The sequence below is a fragment of the Carcharodon carcharias genome, chromosome 20, assembly GCF_017639515.1.
Source record: "Carcharodon carcharias isolate sCarCar2 chromosome 20, sCarCar2.pri, whole genome shotgun sequence".
Classification (NCBI taxonomy): Eukaryota; Metazoa; Chordata; class Chondrichthyes; order Lamniformes; family Lamnidae; genus Carcharodon; species Carcharodon carcharias.
In genome coordinates, this window is record NC_054486.1 from 7,504,842 (window position 1) to 7,526,058 (window position 21,217).

At 39.6% G+C, this 21,217-nt stretch overlaps 1 protein-coding gene across 2 annotated transcripts in view; it reads right to left on the minus strand.

Moving 5' to 3' along the window:
* The window catches only part of dph6 (diphthamine biosynthesis 6), a 230,290-nt gene that overhangs the window by 142,131 nt on the left and 66,942 nt on the right, over positions 1–21,217 (minus strand). For both annotated transcript variants that reach the window (XM_041215295.1, XM_041215296.1), the window contains exons 4-5: positions 18,060–18,133; positions 7,932–8,050 (exon numbers count right to left, since the gene is read on the minus strand). In XM_041215295.1, the coding sequence (XP_041071229.1) occupies positions 7,932–8,050; positions 18,060–18,133 (193 nt within the window). The remainder of the gene's footprint in view (positions 1–7,931; positions 8,051–18,059; positions 18,134–21,217) is intronic.

Here is a 21,217-nt window from a genome sequence, read left to right on the forward strand (position 1 = left end):
CTTCTCTGAACTGCTTCTTACACATTTACATCTTTCCTTAAATAAGGAGACCAATACTTTACACAGTACTCCAGCTGTGGTCTCACCAGTGCTCTGTACAACTGAAGCATAACCTCCCTACTTTTGTATTCAATTCCCCTCGTAATAAATGATAATATTAGCTTTCGTAATTACTTGCTGTACCTAGATGGTAGCCTTTGCTGATTCAAGCATTAGGACACTCAGATCCCTCTGCATTTCAGAGCTCTGCAGTCTCTCACCATTTAGGTAATAAGCTTCTTTATTTTCCTTGCCAAAATGACTAATTTCACATTCGCCCACATTATACTCCATTTGCCAGGTCTTTGATGAAGGGACTTAATCAATTCAGTGAGCCCTATCGGAAAGTAAGTTGGGAAGAGGACGTAAAGAGGCTACAAAGTGACATAGACAGGTTAAGTGATTGGGCAAAGACCTGGAAAATGGAGTATAATGTGAGTGAATGTGAAATTAGCCATTTTGGCAGGAAGAATAAAAAAGCTTAGCCTTTTCGCATTCAACTCTAGGAGCTTGTAGGGGTCCTGTGCAAGCCAACACTGCAGTGCAACCCATGTTCAAGAGGAGTGCACCAGAGATAATATGACAATACAATATTTTCCTTAGACAAAGCAAGCATATCAACTGTGGAAGAGTAAAGAGTGGCTGATAACTGGGAGTGGCTCTGTGGAATACAAGGGATAAAAAATCCTATGGTGTCGTTTAAAAACTCTCTTTCAGGTACAGGTGTATTATTCCTTCTGGATAAGTAATCAATTCATAGCAGGTGTAGAGTAAAAACAGTTTAATTAAATGTATTTCATATCATTATCCATCCCTCAAATTAACAAATAGAGTTGAATTGTTAAGTAATGTTTAAATTTTATTTGTATATAGACCATTGTATTTTGCAAAACTAAGCAAGAACACTTAAAAATGTTTCTGTACTTAATTCTGCTGTCAGCAAACCTATTGGTATTTCCTAATAGCTGTAGGAACAATTGAAATGCAATAGACAAGTTGGGACGTGGTATCTGTAGCTACTCTTCAAAGTCAGGAAAGCAGCTCTCTGAAATGCTGTAAATAAAACTAGTTACAGCACGGTACAGCTTAAATAATAACAGTTTTTGACCTTAAGAAACAGTAACAATAAAAATTCTCATTAATAAAACAATGAACATGCTATAAATTCATCATGATATTTCATCTCAAATCTGTCATACTGATCACACTGAAAATACAAGGATTTCTCACATTTGTTTCCTGAGAATGCAGCTGAAATTTTAAAAAGTGGTCCCATGAAATATTCTAGCAATGTTGTGCAGAAAAAGAAGTCAAATCCCTTAGAAATGTGAACTCACTTATCCTTTATGTACCCATGAATGAAATACATAGACTTAGCTATCTCAGCCTATACAAAATGCCAGAACGCCTCCCTTTTTTGGCTGCAGTTTAAATTCTCTATGAGAATATTTTCCATTGTTTGTTAAATTCTGTGAAAAAGTAGAGAATATTACTTTATACTCAAGAGTATGGATAAAAGGAAGTTTCTCAGATTAAAAGAATGCAATGAGTGTTGTCCCACCGAGGTCTGTGATGAGACTGCACCTAATTACTGTAAACATACATGACTTGGATTTAGGGGCTCAGGGATTATTGTTATTCAACATCTGATGATCACAAATTGAGGGTTATGGCAAATGCTGACAAGGATTATAAATGGCTGTATGAAAATATAGATGGATTGACTGGAAGGGCAGCAGATGCAGTTCAATGTAAAATAAATATGAAGGTAATACCCTGTTACAGTAAAGCTACAAAAGCAATGCAGAGTGTATAATGTGGAGTTATGTTAAATGGGGTGAAGGATTGAAGTTATGAAGACTTGAGAAATTAGGGCTTTTTTATATCAGCGGAGGTGGTTGATGAGTAATCTGATTATGATAGAGTGATAAATAATTAGCAGTAGGTTTTTCCCAATAGTCAATAAGAGGATAATTTAAAAAAAACAAAGTTAAGATAAATCACAAACAAAGTAATTGTAAGAGCAGCTGGAAAATTTGTTTAAAACAGGGACCAATGTTAGAATGTGAAATTCTGCTCTACAATAAGTTGTTGCAACAAAGTTCTTTTTTTTAAGGGAATTAGACCGTTGCTTGAAAAAGATTATTCAAAAGTTGCAACACAGAACAGGCCATTCAGCCCTTCAGGTTTACACCAGTGTTTTCTCCTTTGCAACAGGTGCCTAGTCTAATTCCATGATTGGCCTTCCCACGTCCTTTTATCTTTTTCTTTCTTAGAGCCTATTGAAAGGAGAGAAAAAAAAAACGCTGGAGATGAACAAAGGAAGAACAGGGCGGCGATGAGGGAAAACAAGTGAGCCTCACAAAGGGAGAGCGCAAGATGGATGAATGAATTAGATGAGCAGAGAGACAGGGCTGGATTCTACATAGGCAGCAGGGGTCCCACTGCCAGGGCCCCTGCTTCAGCAAGAGGTGAGACCCGCAGCTTCATTTTGCCAGCGGCAGCTGTCCCCTGTTAAGAAGTGCAGCCCACCCCCACGAGCTGCCAGCCCATCTGAGGGCTGGCGGCTCAGCAGCGCCACTGTTAACAGTGGCCATTGCTGGGGCTGCAGCAGGAAGATGACGGCACACTGATGGCCGTTTGCCCTCACAGTCATGTAAGTGGGGTCTGGGGCTGCCGGGACAAGTGAAGTAGGCCCCAACAAGTGGATTGTGGGGTTGCTAAGGGCAGGCGGTACCGCTACTTTGTGGGTGGTCACCAGGTGGGGAGGCCACCAGGTTTCACTGGATGGTGTCCTGGCATGGCTTAGAGCCCTCCAGCAGCTGGTACAATACTCAAGTAAAAGCAAAATACTGCAGATGCTGGCAATTTGAAATAAAAACAGAGAATGCTGAAAAAAAACTCAGAAGGTCTGGCAGCAGCTGTCGATAGAGAAACAGAGTTAATGTTCTGAGTTCGTACGACTCTTCTTCAGAGTAAAATATTCAATTGGGCTCCAGTGGCCAGGATATCTGACACCTTCCCCGCTGCTGGAAAAATGGCTTGGTGGCAGGAAAACAACACTCATGCTACCCTTAGCCTTCCCTCGCCATTTTACCAGCCTCCCGGCCTCCCAGCCAGTCCCCAAAGGGTTTGTAAATTTCAGACCACAGTGACAAGCAAAGAAAAAAAAATTGCTTCAGGAGCACTGTCACAAGAACTCAGCTGGGAGTGAATGAAATGGTCATTTACGAAATTAATATTCCAAATTGAGTAAAAATCCAGTCATTTTTAGCACTGAGGTATAAACAGATGTACAATTCAAAGATGAAAACTGTTCCCAGAAAACATCTCTCTCAGATGGACTGCATACTACGCATGTATCAGGACCAATACACAGTAACTATTATTTCACTTCTATTCAACGGCTTGGATATCCAGATGAAGATTATAAAATAGAGAACTGTGGAACAGCTTGTTTATTTCACAATTTAAAAAAAAAATCACGTGCAGCTATTCATCACAAACACAGCAAAGATATTCTGCTTTACCTTCATTGGGTATTCAATTCAGACAACACCTATGGGGTTATTTCAATTTAATGGTATTAGTTTTAATGAAGATTACAAACAAGAAGAGTTCTCATGACAAAACTTTCATTCGGTGCCTCTTCTCTCTTTGAAAGACTGTCAAAATCGCCTTATCACGCAATATCAATGGGGTAATTTCAGCACCAATTATCTCTGATTTCATCATTGAATTACATTAGCTGCCAATAGTTAACTTCATGATGATTCCAAAAGATTTTTAAAAACGGAATTTGTTTCCAAATCTGTCATCACTTAAGGAAAGAAACGGCACATGTCCAATGAATTTATCTGGTCTTCCAGTGGACAGGCTGATTTTTTTATGCTCCTGTCAGAAATAAGACTAACTTTATTGAGCAAGTATTGCTGCTATATTTGGCAATGAGCTTCCAATTTTTGCCTTTTAGCCCAATTATTATGTAACTGTGGCTGTGTTGTGCAAATTGCTATGAAAACCCTGTAAAATCTACAAAAAGGTCTTCTTAATTGCTATTCCATTAGTTCTAAGTGATCTTTTAAATGTACATAATTATTTGCCTTGTAAAATATGCAAATATTCCATGAAAAGGCCCCGCAGCCTTAAATTTGAATATCTGTCTGAATATTAAACCCAAGCTTTAAAGCTAAATGACCATTTAGCCTCACAAGTGAGATGTGTTGGGCCTAGTTTAACTGGACCAGTCAGTGCCATAAGCACCCCCTCGAAGAGGGTACTGCGAATAAATTAATCTAACCCAAGATCCAATCAAACTGAAAGAAGCTTAACTTAAATCAATACTTCTTCCTTGTGCTGAAGTTAAATGATCGTGTTTTTGCATCTGGTCTCAGGAATGTGACAAAGATATCCACTCTGATCCAGAGATCAGCTATCTTCTGGTGGGTTCCATTTCAAAGATTTTTAATTCAATTATTAATTAGTTGCAGGGCGCAATTTTCAACGGGCCAGCTGCCGCTGTAGGCCTTAACCCTGGGTGTTCCTTTAATTCCAAAGCCCTGGGCACAGGACAGTTACCATAAACAACTGCTGTTTGCTGGTAGTTTGGTAGTTTCCAATGTTTTTTTAAACCAACCGTCAAAATTCCAGACTCAAATTACGTCCACGAATCCATCCTTTAACACGTGATCGAGTAAAAATACACGGCAAGTTGACCCTGAAATTTTTTAAATTCGCTTATCTGAAATACTAGGGTAGCAGGGTCATTTGAGACCTGAGAGGGTGGTGGTCCCTGCCCTTTAGCGAGTTACCACAGGCCCAGGTAAGGCTCCCACACTCAGGGTTACAAGCCAAGGCCAATGGCGGTGGGACCAGCGAATTTTCGATGGTGACGGCTAAACAGCTAGAACTTTGAGGGACTGCTTATCGAAAGAGGACTTGTGTTTCCTTTAAGCACACACAAGGAAAGCATTGGGAAACCACCTCATGTATTCTTTTCCCCAGTCGTATTGCTCGTTGAAATTGTGAATGGGAGGCTCTCATGAGCAACTGAAGAGGAAAACAAAGGACCACGAGGGGTGGAGAAATGAGAGTGAACCTGCACTTAGGCAGATCATTACTACAATCTGAAATATATTCACAATAAGATTAGCATTGACATATACATTATCCTGCTGTAAGCAAATGTTCTTAACATCAGTCCCCCACAATCTGATACATTAAACAAAAATCTTCAGGTCCCAAAACTGCTTTAAGAAAGTTCAAATTATTCTGCCACTGCGTAATTACAGCACAGCTCAAAGGGCCAAGTTGGCTTTTGCATAATTACTGCAGCTCCAGACAGGTGAGAAACCAAATCAGATAATATCTAACTCTGCCTAAAGCCAAAACCAGTAGTAATTTTCTATTTAATTACTATCTAGAACTATTTGGGCTCAAAGTGGCTATTCAACAAAAGAATCTTTGTCTGTGACCAACTCGGTCTGGTATTTCACAGTATGAGCTAGTCATAGACAACAGGTTTGTCTAGCCAAAGGGATAATTCAGGTCACTACCAATGTCATTTCTGCCAGCTCTCTTTATATTGATTACATTTCTGCTTTGAAAGCTGTTACTTTGAAATTAAACTTTGCACCAAAATAAATAAAGGGAATTGCAAAAAACTACTCCAGTGTTCATACAGTCATGTTCAAAGCATTTACAGTGCAAGCTATAATTTGAGCTCCAGTAACAAGTGAATGAGTTACAAAGCAGTTGAATAACCGAGGAATCCAGATAACATAAAGGGCAGTTGATGCACAGCTCATGTAGTCAATCAGAGATTTCTGCTACTGTCTGAATTTAATTTATGGCTATAAAGTGAACTTCAGCTTTTGTAACCCTTTTATTTAATCTCACTTCCCTTGTGATTCAAACCTCAGACGTTCTTTTTTAGAATGGGCAGTAACTTAACCGCTTTCACGATGGAACTCTGCGCACCACCAGAGTAATCTTCAGCAGGTAGATGAACTGGTGGCACAACAGATTAGTGTGATGAAGTGGTGTATCGTTGAGGGGTAGGATTCAGACATAAAATTGACAAGACCTCACTTCCCACTTTTTGAAGAGGCACCAAGCAGATGTAGGGAAGGAACATTAACTGATTTGGTTATTCACAGAGACAGTGGATACAAAGACAAAACCTGGAAGGAGATCACTGCCCACTCTCTGCGTCACAAACGGATGAGTGATACAAATGATGCTAACACAAAAATAGAAAATTGGATAAAGGATATTTATGTGCAAATCATTAAGGAAATTGACAAGTATTAAGGGATTGATAAATCAACTAATGGATAGTGCTTCATTAGCTAATAGTGCTTTCTTCAAATGAAAGTTCAGTATAATGGAAGTAAGTCCGGGTTGTTGTTGTACCTTTGTGCTGAGAAGTACTTTCAGGTCTGCATCAACATGAAAGTACTGGTTCAATTCAGAAATCATGTTTGCAATCTCTCTCATACTGCAAAATTGTGAGACTACCTTTTGGATTGTGCATTCCTGGACCCCATGAAAACCTTATAAGCTTAGCATGGAATTTCTTTTTAAGGGTAGGATAGAGAAGGTCCTGTTGCTTTTAAAAATGTTGGCACTCAGAAAGAGGGGATCTCCTGTTGTACATAAACAACTAAGTGTTACACAGGAATCAGGTGTAAATGTTTTTATTTTTACAGGTGTGAAAAATAACTAATAGGGACTTAGAGCAACAAGACTTAAGAAATAAAATAGTAAATTGTGTGAGGAAACCTTTTTCATGAACCATTGCCTGTAAGTGGTGAAGCAGATTAGGCTTAAGGGCTGAATGACCTTTGATAGCTCTGACACAATTGAGCTCAGAGCTGCAGAGGTACCATGTCTTATTAGAATACTGTCTTTTTAAATGCATAAACTAGACTGTATCATATGATACAGATCAAAAAGTAATAACTACAGTAGTGCAACACCTCCTTCATTCAACATGGTCATCATTTTGAGGTGAAACAGCAATAGTATTCTGAATATTGTAACAGAAGCAAATATAAGAATATCACAAGGTTTATTTTCCCACTGGGACAATAGACCACTCAAAAAGAGGAATAGCTAAAGAATAAAATTCAACTAAGTATGGGCTCCATACAATTCCCTACATTGCTTGTAATGTATTTGCACTGACACTGACTTGGTAAAATATTTTAAGATAGGTTTTGGGGAAAGGAAGGAGTGCATGGCATTCAGAGACCAGGAATGTGCCATGACCTCTTATCAGAAAATAGGTTTTGTGGAAACGCCTTTTAAACAGCATCAATCTTCATTCTGAAGCAAATGTAAAACATACTGACTGACAGCAAACTATGAAATGAAACAGCCTACAAGCTATTCACTTCAATGTGCAATAAGGCTGTCTTCTCAAATAAATACGACTAACATAAAAAAATCGCAATGTGGGTTTATTAAATACAACATGATCACATTTTTCTTTAAAGGCTCATTAATCTGTGCAGCAGACATATCGATTTCAAGCTACTTTCTGTTTACTATTTTTAAAGGAATGCAGACTAATAAAATTCTTCTCTTTCTGCTTCTTAAACTGTCTAATAACATGTGATATTGACAGGTTTGATTAAAGGCATTTAAAAGTAATTACCTACCTCTGGCAGTCATTTTCCAACATCCTGCCTTTTCCTTATCTCTCCAAATTGTTTTGTGCTCAAATTTGTTCGCCTCTGGCAGATCTCTTTACAGTTTTATAAAAAATGATTGATGATTTGAACTTTTTCTCTGATATTTGACAGCTGCTCATTTGCAGGTTGTGGTTATACAAAGAACTGGGATTATGTTGTGTTAATAGACTGCTCCCATGCAGCCTGGATACCTACCAAAAGCTGCGACTTTGATTATCATGGCTTGAACATTAGACAATATCATTTCTCTCAGCAGATCTTCCTGCTTTCGACGCCAGAGGTAAGCCAAAGGCTGGAGATTAAGCCGCCTGCACCTGCGAGGGAAAAAAAGGTGTTTAAACCGGATATATTTCAAAAGTGCTGATACAATTTCAGGTAAATCTTTTAACCCTGATTACTTTCACAACGTAGGAATGGATCAGGTTGTGCACGGTGTCCAGGAACTAAAATCATTAAATCGGCATAAAAAAGTCATCAGTTTATGATTTTAAAAAAAGAGAGTTAACAAAGAAACATGCAGGGACTGTCACATTCATTTCAATGTTATACCGTTAGTTCACTTGTTTCCTAATCTGTAGACAAACGTTCAAGAAAATTTGAAAAGATTGGGCAACTTTAATGGATCTAAATGCATGATGTGATCCCACAGAATGTTCAGAGTCATGCTTCCTCCCATAGTTTATCACATGGCAGATTAATAATTTTGAGGACACAACCAAAAGTAGGCAGCTTCTTTTCAAAGGAAGAAAAACTGGAATGAGAGTTACTCTGGTCGCCTTATTCACCTCCTATTAAATGACACATTACATAGAACATAGAGACAGACCATTTGCAGTCCAGACAGGTATGTATGCTAATCTTGAGCCTCCTCTCAACCTTCCCCACCTAACTCTTGCAGTATAATCCTTTATTCCCATCTCTCTCATATGCTTATCTAGTTTCTCCTTAAATACATCTGCCAAAGAAAATATCATTTTTTCCAATATTGCTGTGGGATACTATGAAGCAGGCTTGTGGGGGCTGTGTGTATGTTGAGTGTGTATGTGACTAATTTAATTAGACTGAAGACAATCAGACAGCAAAGTTTAAATCATCAAAGGGTTAAGCGTAAAGCAGACATTTTTGAAGTGGAGATGAATGAGCTAAGATGGAATATCAGTAGATATAGCATGAATAGAAATTTGCTTTAGCAGATAAATAAGAAGTGAGTTTTTAGCTATTGAACTTCAAACAAAGAAAAAAGGAAGTTTTACAACTGGCAAAGATCATAAATAAGTAAAGCAAAGTTATTATGTTTATTTTTCCTGAAAGTTGTGACCATGAAGACAACATGAAAGACTTTTAAATTCTGGGAAAGGTAACTTTCAAAAGAAAGTTAAGAACAAAGGGTAAGGATGAATGGCAAGAAATATACTTTAGGAAAGATTGAAAGCTGTCTAAGGTGTGTGTGGCCATGTGATCTTGAAGAGTGTGCTGTGCGAACAGTATCCTATGATACTGGAAGTTGCTTCTAGCCACCCCAGAGAAATGTCTGATTATTCCAGAAAGCCAGGTTTTGTTACAAGCCTTGGGTTTCCATTGTCAAGTGAGAGGGTTGAGAAAAGCTTGTGAATACCTCCCTTACAGCAACAGTGGATGCCTTGCGGTAATATTGCCGGATGTTTCATAGATTAAGAAACTATAGGGACTGTTGCCTGGAAAAGGGTGTTTATCTGTGAGTCTAACTAAATAGAAATCATTTAGAAAATGTTACAGGACTCAATTTAACTGTGCAACTCTAATCTTGTGCGTTTAAGTTTTCTTCTCTTTTGTTAAAAAATGTTTTAATTCAATATTTAAAATCTCCAAAAGTGGTAGTGAAATCGTTACTTCTGACTTCAGTACACATACCTTCTCATAATAAATACAAATTGCAAAATCATTGTGATCATTTGACTAAGTTTCCCTTTGGGATTTGGTCAGCCCAGCAAATACCACCTACCATATCATAAAACACTCATCAGCTAGTTATCCTTTCTGGTACTTGCCTGACTCTGCATGCTTTGACCTTATTCATTAGTCTATTATGTGTTACCTTATCAAAGGCCTTTTGGAAATTTAGATATATTGCCCCAATTGCATTATCATTGTCAACTCTCTCTGTTATCTCTTCAAGAAATTCAATAAGCTTGGTCAAGAAAGGCTGTTTTGAAATCCATGCTGACTATTCATCATTATATTTTTAATTACAAGATGTTCTTCTACTTTCTCCGTTAGTAAGAACTCCGTTATTTTTCCTACTACCACCATTAAGCTGACTGGCCTATAGATCCCTGGGCACGTTCTGTTTTCCTTCTTAAGTACATATATAACATTGGCTAACCACCCGACCTGTGGCACTACACATTCGTCTAACTAATTATTAAACATGCATAACTGTGCCTCTACTATCTCTTCCTAGATTCTTTTAAAATGCACGGATGCAAACCATCTGGACAAGGGATCTTATCCTCTCTGAGTTTGATTAGTTTAGTTGATATTTCTTCCCTTCTTATTTTAAACGTGCTCATATCATTTCTAATCTCATCTTCTGATATCATGTTCACCTGGTATAATACAAAAATCAGATACCCTTCCAAATATTTCTAGTTTTGCAACGTGGAATGGTATATAACACTGGAAGGGTGGCACCTGTAACTTAAAATGGATGAAAAGAATTCTATGATTCCCACTCTCCCCTCCCCAACTGTTCTAAATGGCCAAACTTACAAAAGCATTAAAGTGGCATATCTTATGGTCACATTAGGACATCTGGAAAGGAGTAGCCCACTTGGCCCATCGAATCTTCTCCGCCATTCAAAGAGACCGTGACTAATATGATTATGGCCTTAACTCCACTTTCCTACCTGTCCCATATAACCCTCAACTCCATTGTGAATCAAAAATTTGTCTAACTCAGCCTTGAAGATATTCAATAAGCCAGCCTCCACAGCGTTCAGGGGAAGAGAATTCCAAAGACTAACCATCTCAGAAGAGAAGAAATTTCTCATCTCTGTCTTAAATCGGAGACCCCTTATTTTTAAACTGTGCCCCCTACTTCTAGTTCCCCCCCATAAGGGGAAACATCCTCTCAACATTTACTCTGTAAAGCCCACCTCTCATTTTTCTAAACTCCGATGAGGATAGGCCCAATCTGCTCAACCTTTCCTCATAAAACAATCCCTCCATCCCAGGAATCAGCCGAATGAGCCTTCTCTGAACTGCTTCCAACACAAGTATATCCCTCCTTAATTGGAGACCAAAATTGTACACAATACTCTAGGTACAGTCTCACCAATACCCAGTACAGTTGCAGCAAGACTTCCCTACTTTTATACTCTAACTCCCTTGCAATAAAGGCCAACATTCCATGTGCCTTCCTGTTTACTTGCTGTACCTGCATGCCAACTTTTTGTAATTCATGTACAAGGACACCTAGATCCCACTGCACTGCAGCATTCTGTAGTTTCTCTCCATTTACATAACATTCTGTTTTTCTATTCTTCCCACCAATGTGGACAGCATCACATTTTACTCCATCTGCTAAATATTTGCCCTCTCACTTAACCTATCTATATACCTTTGCAGACTCTTTGTATCACCTCTTTTATTTGTGCAGTTTACTATTCCAATTTCTGCAGGCACACAAATGAAAACTCTTCCTACCCAATAAAAGGAATCAAATACTGGCATTCAATGAGCTACTCTTAGACCAAATTTATTTTCTGTATCAGTATTCAGTGAATAAAAATCTACGGTTATAAAATAAGTGCAGTTTATCACCACGTGCTGCTGTTGCATTTACTTGACTGTTGCAGTCCTGGGATGCAGTCAATCGCTGCCTTGGGGATATAAGTGAAGATGGAAAAAGTTGTGATAATGTCCTGTTTTATGATGCTTCAAAGAATCAACATTTGCAGGATTGCATTCGCAATAAGGTAGATGAATTAACAGCGTAAATAGATGTAAGTGGGTATGATATGGTTGCGATTACAGAGACATGGCTGTAGGATGACCAAGGCTGGGAACTGAATATCCAAGGGTACTCAATATTTAGGAAGGGCAGGCAAAAAGGTAGGGGACAGCTGGAATACTGTGTGCAGTTCTGGTCGCCACATTATAGGAAGAATGTGATTGCACTGGAGGGGGTTCAGAGGAGATTCACCAGGATGTTGCCTGGGATGAAACATTTAAGTTATGAAGAGAGGTTGGATAGACTTGGGTTGTTTTCGTTGGAGCAGAGAAGACTGAGGAGCGACCTGATCGAGGTGTACAAGATTATGAGGGGCATGGACAGGGTGGGTAGGGAGCAGCTGTTCCCCTTAGTTGAAGGGTCAGTCAAAAGGGGGCATAAATTCAAGGTGAGGGGCAGGAGGTTTAGGGGGGGATGTGAGGAAAAACGTTCACCCAGAGGGTGGTGACGGTCTGGAATGCGCTGCCTGGGAGGGTGGAGGAGGCGGGTTGCCTCACATCCTTTAAAAAGTACCTGGATGAGCACTTGGCACGTCATAACATTCAAGGCTTTGGGCTAAGTGCTGGTGAATGGGATTAGGTAGGTAGGTCAGGTGTTTCTCATGTGTCGGTGCAGACTCGATGGGCCGAAGGGCCTCTTCTGCACTGTCATTCTGTGATTAAATAGGAAATTAGAGATGCATGTAACAAGGGTGCTACAGTAATCATGGGTGACTTTAATATACATATAGACTGGGGAAACCAAATTAGCAATAATACCATGGCGGCTGAATTCCAGGAGTGTGTACGAGATGGTTTTTAGGCTAGTACATCAAAGCACCAACTAGGGAACAGGCTATCCTAGATTTGGTATTATGCAGTGACAAGGGATTAATTAATAATCTTGTTGTGTGGGGCACTTTAGGGAACCATGAGTATAACATGATAGAATTCTTCATTAGGATGGAAAGTGAAGTAGTCCAATCTGAAACTAGGATCCTAAATCCAAACAAAGGCAAGCACGGAGGTATGAGGCATGAGTTGGCTAAGCTACATTGGGGATCTTCATTAAAAGGTATGGCGGTGGATAGACAATGGCTAATATTTAAGGAACAAACGTATGCATTATAACAGTTAACTTCCTTTCTGGCACAGAAACCGGAAAAGCGGCCCAACCATGGCTAACAAAAGGAATTAAGGATAGTAATTAAGGATAGTCAAAGTGGAGTCATAAAGTTGCTAGAAAAAGTAGCAAGCCTGAGGATTGGGAGAAGTTTAGATTTAAGCAAAGGAGGACCAAGAGGTTGATTAGGAGGGGGAAAACAGAGTATGAGTAAACTTTCAAGGAGCATATAAGTGGACTGTAAAAACTTCTATAAATATGTAAAAAGAAAAAGACTAGTGAAGGCAAATGTAGATCCCTTACAGTCCAAAACAGGGGAACTTATAACAGAGAACAACGAAATGGCAGAGCAGTTAAACAACTACTTCATTTCTGTCTTCACAGATGAAGACACAAATAAATTCTCAGAAATGCTAGTGAGAAGGAGGAATTGAAGGAAATTAGTATTACTAAAAAAAAGTGCTGGAGAAATTAATGGGGCAGAAAGCTGATAAATCCTCAAGGCCTGATAATCTACATCCTAGAATACTAAAGGAAATAGTGAATGCATTGGTTGTCCATCTTCCAAAATTCTGTAGATTCTGGAACCGTCCTGGCAGATTGGAGGGTGGCAAATGTCACCCCACTATTTAAAAATGGAGGGAGGGAGAAAACAGGGTATTACAGACCAGTTAACCTAACATCAGTGGTAGGGAAAATGCTAGAGTCTATTATAAAGGATATGATAACACGGCACTTAAGAAAATATCAACGGGATCAGCCAAAGTCAACATGGGTTTATGAAAGGGAAATCATGTTTGACAAACCTACTGGAGTTTTTTGAGGATGTTACTAGCAGAATAGATAAGGGAGAACAAGGGGATGTGGTACATTTGGATTTTCAGAAAGTTTTTGTTAAAATCACACATAACAGGATAGTGTGCAAATTAAAGCACGTGGGATTGGGAGTAATATATTGGTATGGATTGAGAATTGGTTAGCAGAAAGGAAACAGAGGGAAGGAATAATTGGGTATTTTTCAGAATGGCAGGCAGTGACTCGTGGGATACCGCAGGAATCTGTGCTTGCACCCCAGCTATTCACAATATATATCAATAATTTGGATGGGGGAACCAAATGTAATATTTCCAAGTTTGCTGATGACACGAAACTTAGTGGGAGTGAGTGGTGAGGAGGATGTTAAGAGGCTTCAAGGTGATTTAGACAAATTGAGTGAGTGGGAAAATACATGGCAGATGCAGTATAACGTGAATAAGTGTGAAGTTATCCACTTTGGTAGGAAAAGCAGAATGGCAGAGTATTATTTAAATGGTGATAGATTGGGTAACATTGATATACAAAGGCACCTGGGTGTCCTTGTACACGAATCACTGAAAACAAGCATGTGGATGCTGCAAGCGGTTAAGGAGGCAAATGGTATGTTTGTCTTCATTGCAAGAGGACTTGAGTACAGGAGCAAGGGTGTTTTCCTGCAGCTGTACAGTGCCTGGATGAGACCACACCTGGAGTAGTGTGCGCTGTTTTGGTCTCCTTACCTAAGAAAGGATATAATTGCCATAGAGGTAGTGCAGCGAGGGTTCACCAGACTGATTCCTGGGATGGCAGGATTGTTGTATGAGGAGAAATTGGGTCGAATAGGCCTGTATTCACTGGAGTTTAGAAGAACAAGAGGGGATCTCATTGAAACGTACAACATTCTGACAGGGCTGGACAGACTGGATGTGGGGATGATGTTTCCTCTGGGCAGGGAGGGGTGTAGAACAAGGGGTCACAGTATCAGGATATGGACTGAGATGAGGAGAAGCTTTTTCACTCAAGAGGGTGATGAACCTGTGGAATTCTCTACCATATATGGCTGTGCAGGTCAAGTCACTGAATATATTTAAGAAGGAAATAGGTTTCTAGACTCTGAAGGCATCAAGGGGTATGGGGAGAGTGTGGGAGTATGGGGTTGAGATAGAGGATCAGCCATGATCATATTGAATGGTGCAGCAGGCTCAAGGGGCCGAAAGACCTATTCCTGCTCCTATTTTCTATGTTTCTAGGGTCTAAGAAACTATTCAACCTAAAATCCCAGTCCTAACACGGTACTCAGTGCAATGAGTGACTAAGTCAAATCATTATTTTTTTGAAATAATTACTTTCCTTCACAACTCCCTATCATAAACAATTTATGCTTGAGGTTCAAATCAACATACAGCTGACTTTTGTCCTAAACTTTTCACCTTCGTTCCTAAATACATGGTAGAAAGCACTAATTCTTAATTGTATCTAAATAAAGACAAATATATTTATCTAATAGACACCTAGAGTTCTAATGCAGTACAAACTGGTCTGACCAGTAGAGGGATATTACTTCTCTCATATAGAGCTCTTGTACATAGATCCAAATGAGATACCAATCTAAAATCGACCACAGTGGTGCTGTAGCCTTCTTTAACATGCTGTAGTTCTCATATCCTAGAATTCAGAAATATTTAATATAAAGGGGCTGAAATTCAAAATGTTCTAAAATCATTTTTTGCACTGAAATGAACAAATCATTAGGAATAGGCAAATTTTAAATTTGTTAGAAAAAATCAAAAAAACACTATAGTAGATATATCAATAATTCTCACACAACTAACAAGTCATTTAAGCGACATAAATATTGCAAAGTTTGTTTATCACATCGTTTTACCACTTTACAATCACTCAACACCAATGGAGAAAATCTTATTTTAATATCCAGGTGTTGTAAGATCTCATCATTCTGCAATGGAGCATTGCAAAGGTATTCTTGGCGGCAAAGTTCTGAGAAAGGCAGATGCAAGGCTGGGAGTGGTAGGAAGAGCTCTACGGAAGGAAGAGAAAAAATAGCTACACAACTTAAATGAGCAAATGCAAGGTGCAAATATTACATATTTGGCAAGGAAGTGGGACTACCTAAATATGTCTTGCAAAGAGAGCCAACATGGGCTTGATGGGCCAAATGGCCTCCTTCTGTGTTGTAACCATCCTATGATTACCATAAAGTAGCAGAGTAAGATGGATAAGTTGGTAAGCTTGAACTACAAGTATATATATATATATATATATATGTGTGTGTGTGTGTGTGTGTGTGTGTGTGTGTGTGCAGAAAAAGCTGTACTGACACAAAAGAATGGTAATAAATATGCAGCAAGGTAGATGAGATTAAAATAGTAAATATAAGTTACAACATACAAGCCATGGAAGGAAGACAATATACTGCAAGAAGCACTTGTCATGGGCTAAATCATAAGTGTCTGGATTTCACCGCTCTTATGTTGCAGTGTAAAATTGGCATGCAATCAGAGGCCACAGAGCAAAACAGTAGTTGCAGAGTTTCCTTGTCCCATATGAGTAATGTCTTGTAACACTTTTTGGGAAAGTACAGGGGTCTGTAAGACAACAGGGCAGCAAAGAAATCATGGTAGGCACCATATATTCAATAATTTACATCCTTGGAATCCGTCCACACTCAAGCTTGAATAGATACGAGCACTGACAATGTAATGTGCACATATATAATTATGCTCATCTACCAGTAATGTGCTGTATTCTCTCTTTGCAAAGGGAGACATTGACTTTTGCCAAAATTGATACGAATCATGAACTAGAACACTGATTAGACTTGAATCATCACAGATTTCAAGAAAAGATAGTGTTGTTCAGGATGAACGACAGGGTGGGGCAGTGGCTGGTGACAGTAGCAGTGGCTGAGTGATAATGGACCATATGAAAGCAGGTCCAGAACGCTGTGTGATATAGATCACAGTCGGCCAGCTTCAAAACTGAAGCAAACACAGCAGCAGGATGGTGCAGAGGAGTCACTTGCCTCATTGTACATAAAAAAATGGCAAGGCCCCACCCCAATAAGCATGGAGGAATGGGAATATGCTGTACAGTGGAAATCTCAGTTACACAGACCATCCCTTACAAATGCTCCTACTGCTGCTATAGAGGCTTGGATTTTCCATCACCGCACAACGGGAGTGATGGCCAGCTTCATCTCAATTGGAGAACCATTACAGACAGACACAGGAGAGAAATGTCAAGACTTCAGAGTTTCCTGCTGCTGTGCTTTCATCAAGTCAGTGAGCAGAGAACTTAACTGGTTCCTAGTTTTAACTGTTGGCCCCATCGGCACTGTGCGTTCATGTTCCTGACACAATTTCAATCACAGGTAAGGTAGCGTCTGTGGAGAGAGAACCGGAGTTAATGGCCTGAATTTTTCCCAGGTCCGGCGGGCTTGGCAGGAGCGTTTGGGAAGCTGCGATTTCACACGGGCGGGCCAATTAAGGCCAACCTTGCGTGCAGCATGAGCACTACCTGTGCAGACGTAGGGGAGGAGGGAAGGTGGGCAGGCCTAGCGCCTCAAGGAGACTGAAGCGCTTTTTGAAAAAATTAATGAATACAATAAAAATTCAATGAAAGATGTCCCCTCATGTGACTGTGTCACATGAGATGGGACACGCTTTTCATTTCAAAAAAGGGTTTTTATTTAATTTCTAATAGCTTTAGGGACCCTCATCCCGCTCGTGGACGAGGTTTCCTAAAAAGATGTAGAGGCGGCCAGGCCTTTTCACCTGCCCGCCAACCGTTAGGTTGGACGGGCAGCGTAAATTTCAACGTAATTACCTGGTCAATGGCCTTAAAAGGCCTTTCAATTATTGGCAGGTACGCAGCCGACTCCGGCGTGCGCCCGCTGAACAAAATATCGGGACGCTGCGCGGTGATGTTGGGACACACGCCCGACATCATCGCGCGTCATTTTACGCCCAGCATGTCCGAGCACGCGCCCGCAGGCCAAAGGTCAAATTCTGGCCAATGCTTCAGGGCATGAGCATCATCAATCTGAATGTTAACTCCGTTTCTCTCATCACAGATGTTGCCTGACCTGCTAAGCATTCTCAGCACTTCTTAAAATATATTTCAGAGCTGCAGCATGTGCAGCATTTGGCTTTCAGACAATTTCCATCACCATTTTTTTGCCTGTAACTGTGAAAGAGATTTGAAGAGTTATGAATAAAAAAGGAACATCAAAAATAAACATTGTTTTGTAATTGATTATAAGTTTTTATTCCAGTGATTATTGCAATATTAACCAAATCCCTAAAGTTAGTACATAGTTTCTTCCAGATTATTTTTTTGTAGAGCTCAGAGTCAATAAATTCAAACCATTTATCTGGTAACCTAAATACGGTTAAACAAATTAACAATGGGCTTACACATTTTCTACTCTGACCCGCTGGTAGTCAGAAAGAATGGCACCAACCGAAACTCCCTCCACTTCTTTCTTTTCCTGCAAAACAAGAAGAGGAAGAAAATCACCAATGGCGAATTTTGCTTACAAAAAATCTTCTTGTCAACCAGCCTGAAATGACTACAGTGCCAGAGGTAATTCAACAGCAATTTAAAACTGCCCAGTGATCTCAAGTACAACAATTTCTGTTTTGACTACGTCTCCAGGGCCACAGCACTGCGAGTATGTAAAACTTTCCTACTCAGAACATATTGCTTCCATCTTTTCGGCTCCACAAGTAATTTTGAGACAACTTAAATGGTTGTCCAGACAACAAGCTGTTTAGTCATGGCTGCCTGAGGACAACTGAATTTTACAATCATTTGTTCCTCTGCATTGCTTAGTAAAGTAAGTCGAATTGTGTTTGAAACTTTTTTTGAAAACATAGTAGATTGTCAAATGTACAACTAATGTTTGCTGGGTCTGATGCATCTTACGAAATGAGTTGAAATGCTACAAAAGAAAACCAGAGCTTTTAAATATTAAGTTAACAACCGTTTTGCTGGTTTCCCTCATGGTTTGGAGGAGGTTCAAATGTCCACATAAAAAAGGATTCCCAGTGTCCCAAGGGGAAATCATCTTAAAATACCAAAATATGCATCATTGCACAACCATTTAAGACAAGTAACCTCATTCTGAACTAATGCTCTTAGCTCTTTGGCCACAGAGATGGTAGCATTGAAATCTATACTTTTCCAGAAAGATCAACCAAAATTAAAGCAACTTCCAAGCTGCACTGAGTCAATAAAAGAATGAAAGCACAAGCTGGACAGTTTTGCAAATGGAAAAAGAAACATTTTTTAGGCAATTTGACATCCATCTCATTCATGCAACCTTTTTGCTTTCTTCTGTTCATATCATGTGAAAGATGCTTGCTAAGAAGGGAAAAGAGGAGAATAAATAAACTCATTTCCTATTTCAGGAAATAGATTGGCAGCTACTATCCAAGTAAGCGACAATGAAATCTAACTAACTATCCTGTTCTGGGAGGTGACCCCAAGAAATTTGGTTAAGTTGATGACTCAAAAAATGAAACAAGCCACCTTAGTCTTAAGGCTCCACTCATGAGGTCGGGTGTTATCTCTGTTGAAAAACTTCACCATTACATACTCCATACATTAGTAACGTGCTGAGCAGAAATAAGGCACCAGTGCCAGGTTTGAATGCCAGCAAGAGAGAACAGCTGGGATCATGTCTTTCCATTTGTCAGTGTGTTGTCTGTTCATATCCTCACCAACAATTTTCTATATATGCCTTTGCAAGAAAAACAGGACCAGCTGGCTCCTCTGTGCTTAGTCTTTTATCTACATATAAGGAGCTGGATGACACAGATCACTCTCTGCACTTGCGTTTAGCGGGTGCTTTGTCCTCTTAAGACGACATTAAGGAGGTCAATAAGTTGGGAGGTGGGAGAGCAGTTTCCTGAATAAAATATCTTCAGATATTTCATGTTTCATGTTGCACCAGTGGTCACATTGTGAAAAAGTCTGAGCTCTTATCTTTTCATGAATATCGTTAGATTGGGCACAAAAAAAGCAAATGACCTATCAGCCCTAGGGTTAATGCTTCAACTATATCTCACCTTTTTTTCATTCATTCATATGACGTGAGCATCACTGTCTAGGCCAGCATTTGTTGCCCAACCCTAATTGCACTAGAGATGGTGGTGGTGAGCCACTTTCTTGAACTGCTGCAGTCCATGTGCTGTAAGTACTCCCACAGTGCTGTGAGGGAGGGAGTTCCAGGATCTTGATCCAATGACTATGATGGAACAATGATTTAGTTCCAAGATAACATGGTGTGTGACTTGGAGGGGAACTTGCAGGTGATGGTGTTCCCAAGCGACTGCTGCCTTTGTCCTTCTAGGTGGTCGAGGTTGTGGGTTTGGAAGATGCTGTTGAAGGAGGCTTGGCAAGTTGCTGCAGTGTCTCTTGTATGTGGTGGACACTGCTGCCAACTGTGTGCCAGTGGTGGAGGAATATTTAAAGTGGGTGAATGGATTGTGGATGGGGTGCCAATCAAGCGGGTTGCTTTGTCCTGGGTGGTGTTGAGCTTCCTCAGTGTTGTTGGAGCTGCACTCATCCAGGCAAGTGGAGAATGTTCCATCACACTCTTGATTTGTGCTTCGCAGATGGTGAATAGGCTTCAGGGAGTCAGGAGATGAGTTACCACAGAATTCCCAGCCTCTGGCCTGCTCTAGTTGTCCTGGTATTTATATGGTTGGTCCAGTTAAATTTTGGGAAGCACCGAGGATGTTGATGTGGGGGATTAAGCCATATTAAGACTATTGAACATCGAGGAGAGATGGTGAGATTCTCTCTAGTTAGGGATGAGCATTGTCTGGCATTTGTGTGGTACGAATATTACTTGCCACTATCAGCCAAGTTTTAATGCTGCCCATTCTTGCTGCATGCGAGCATGTTTGGTTTCAATATCTGAGCAGTTGCAACTGGTACTGAACATTCTCACTGAATTACTGTAAGGTTTTCTGTTGGTAGAAAAATCACAACTGTATTACTGTAAAAGAAATCTCAATAAAAAAAAACCTTAAAATACATTTTGCCATATTAATGATGAGGATCCATCTCCTAAAATGTTCCAGATCACTGACTTAGTAGAGTTCACATAAGGGTGATCATGTGGGTTATGCTTGAAAACAAACAACATTCTCTCCATCAAAAGACAATGGACAACATAAGAAGCCCAAATCCTCGTGGTGGAATCCTGTTATGCTGTTCATTATTTTTAAAAATCATTCACTTATAATGAATAAAATCTATATTACAAAAGCGCAATCTACTGATATGATCTCACTGCAACATTTTATATTAACTAGGTGACAGTGATAACATTAATAGAAGTTCCCCATTGTTTATAGACAACTGCTTAAGTTATGACATTTTTACTCGCATGATCCAGCATATGAATATATAACAATATGGTAACAGTCGGAATAGTAAATTCAATGTCAAATCAGGGAAGAATGCAAGTAAAGAAAGGAAAAAACAGAATTAGAGAGATTAAAAAAAGATAGAGGCATTTTTTTTCCCATTGTGTTTTTTTAATTTTTTTAAATTTCAAACA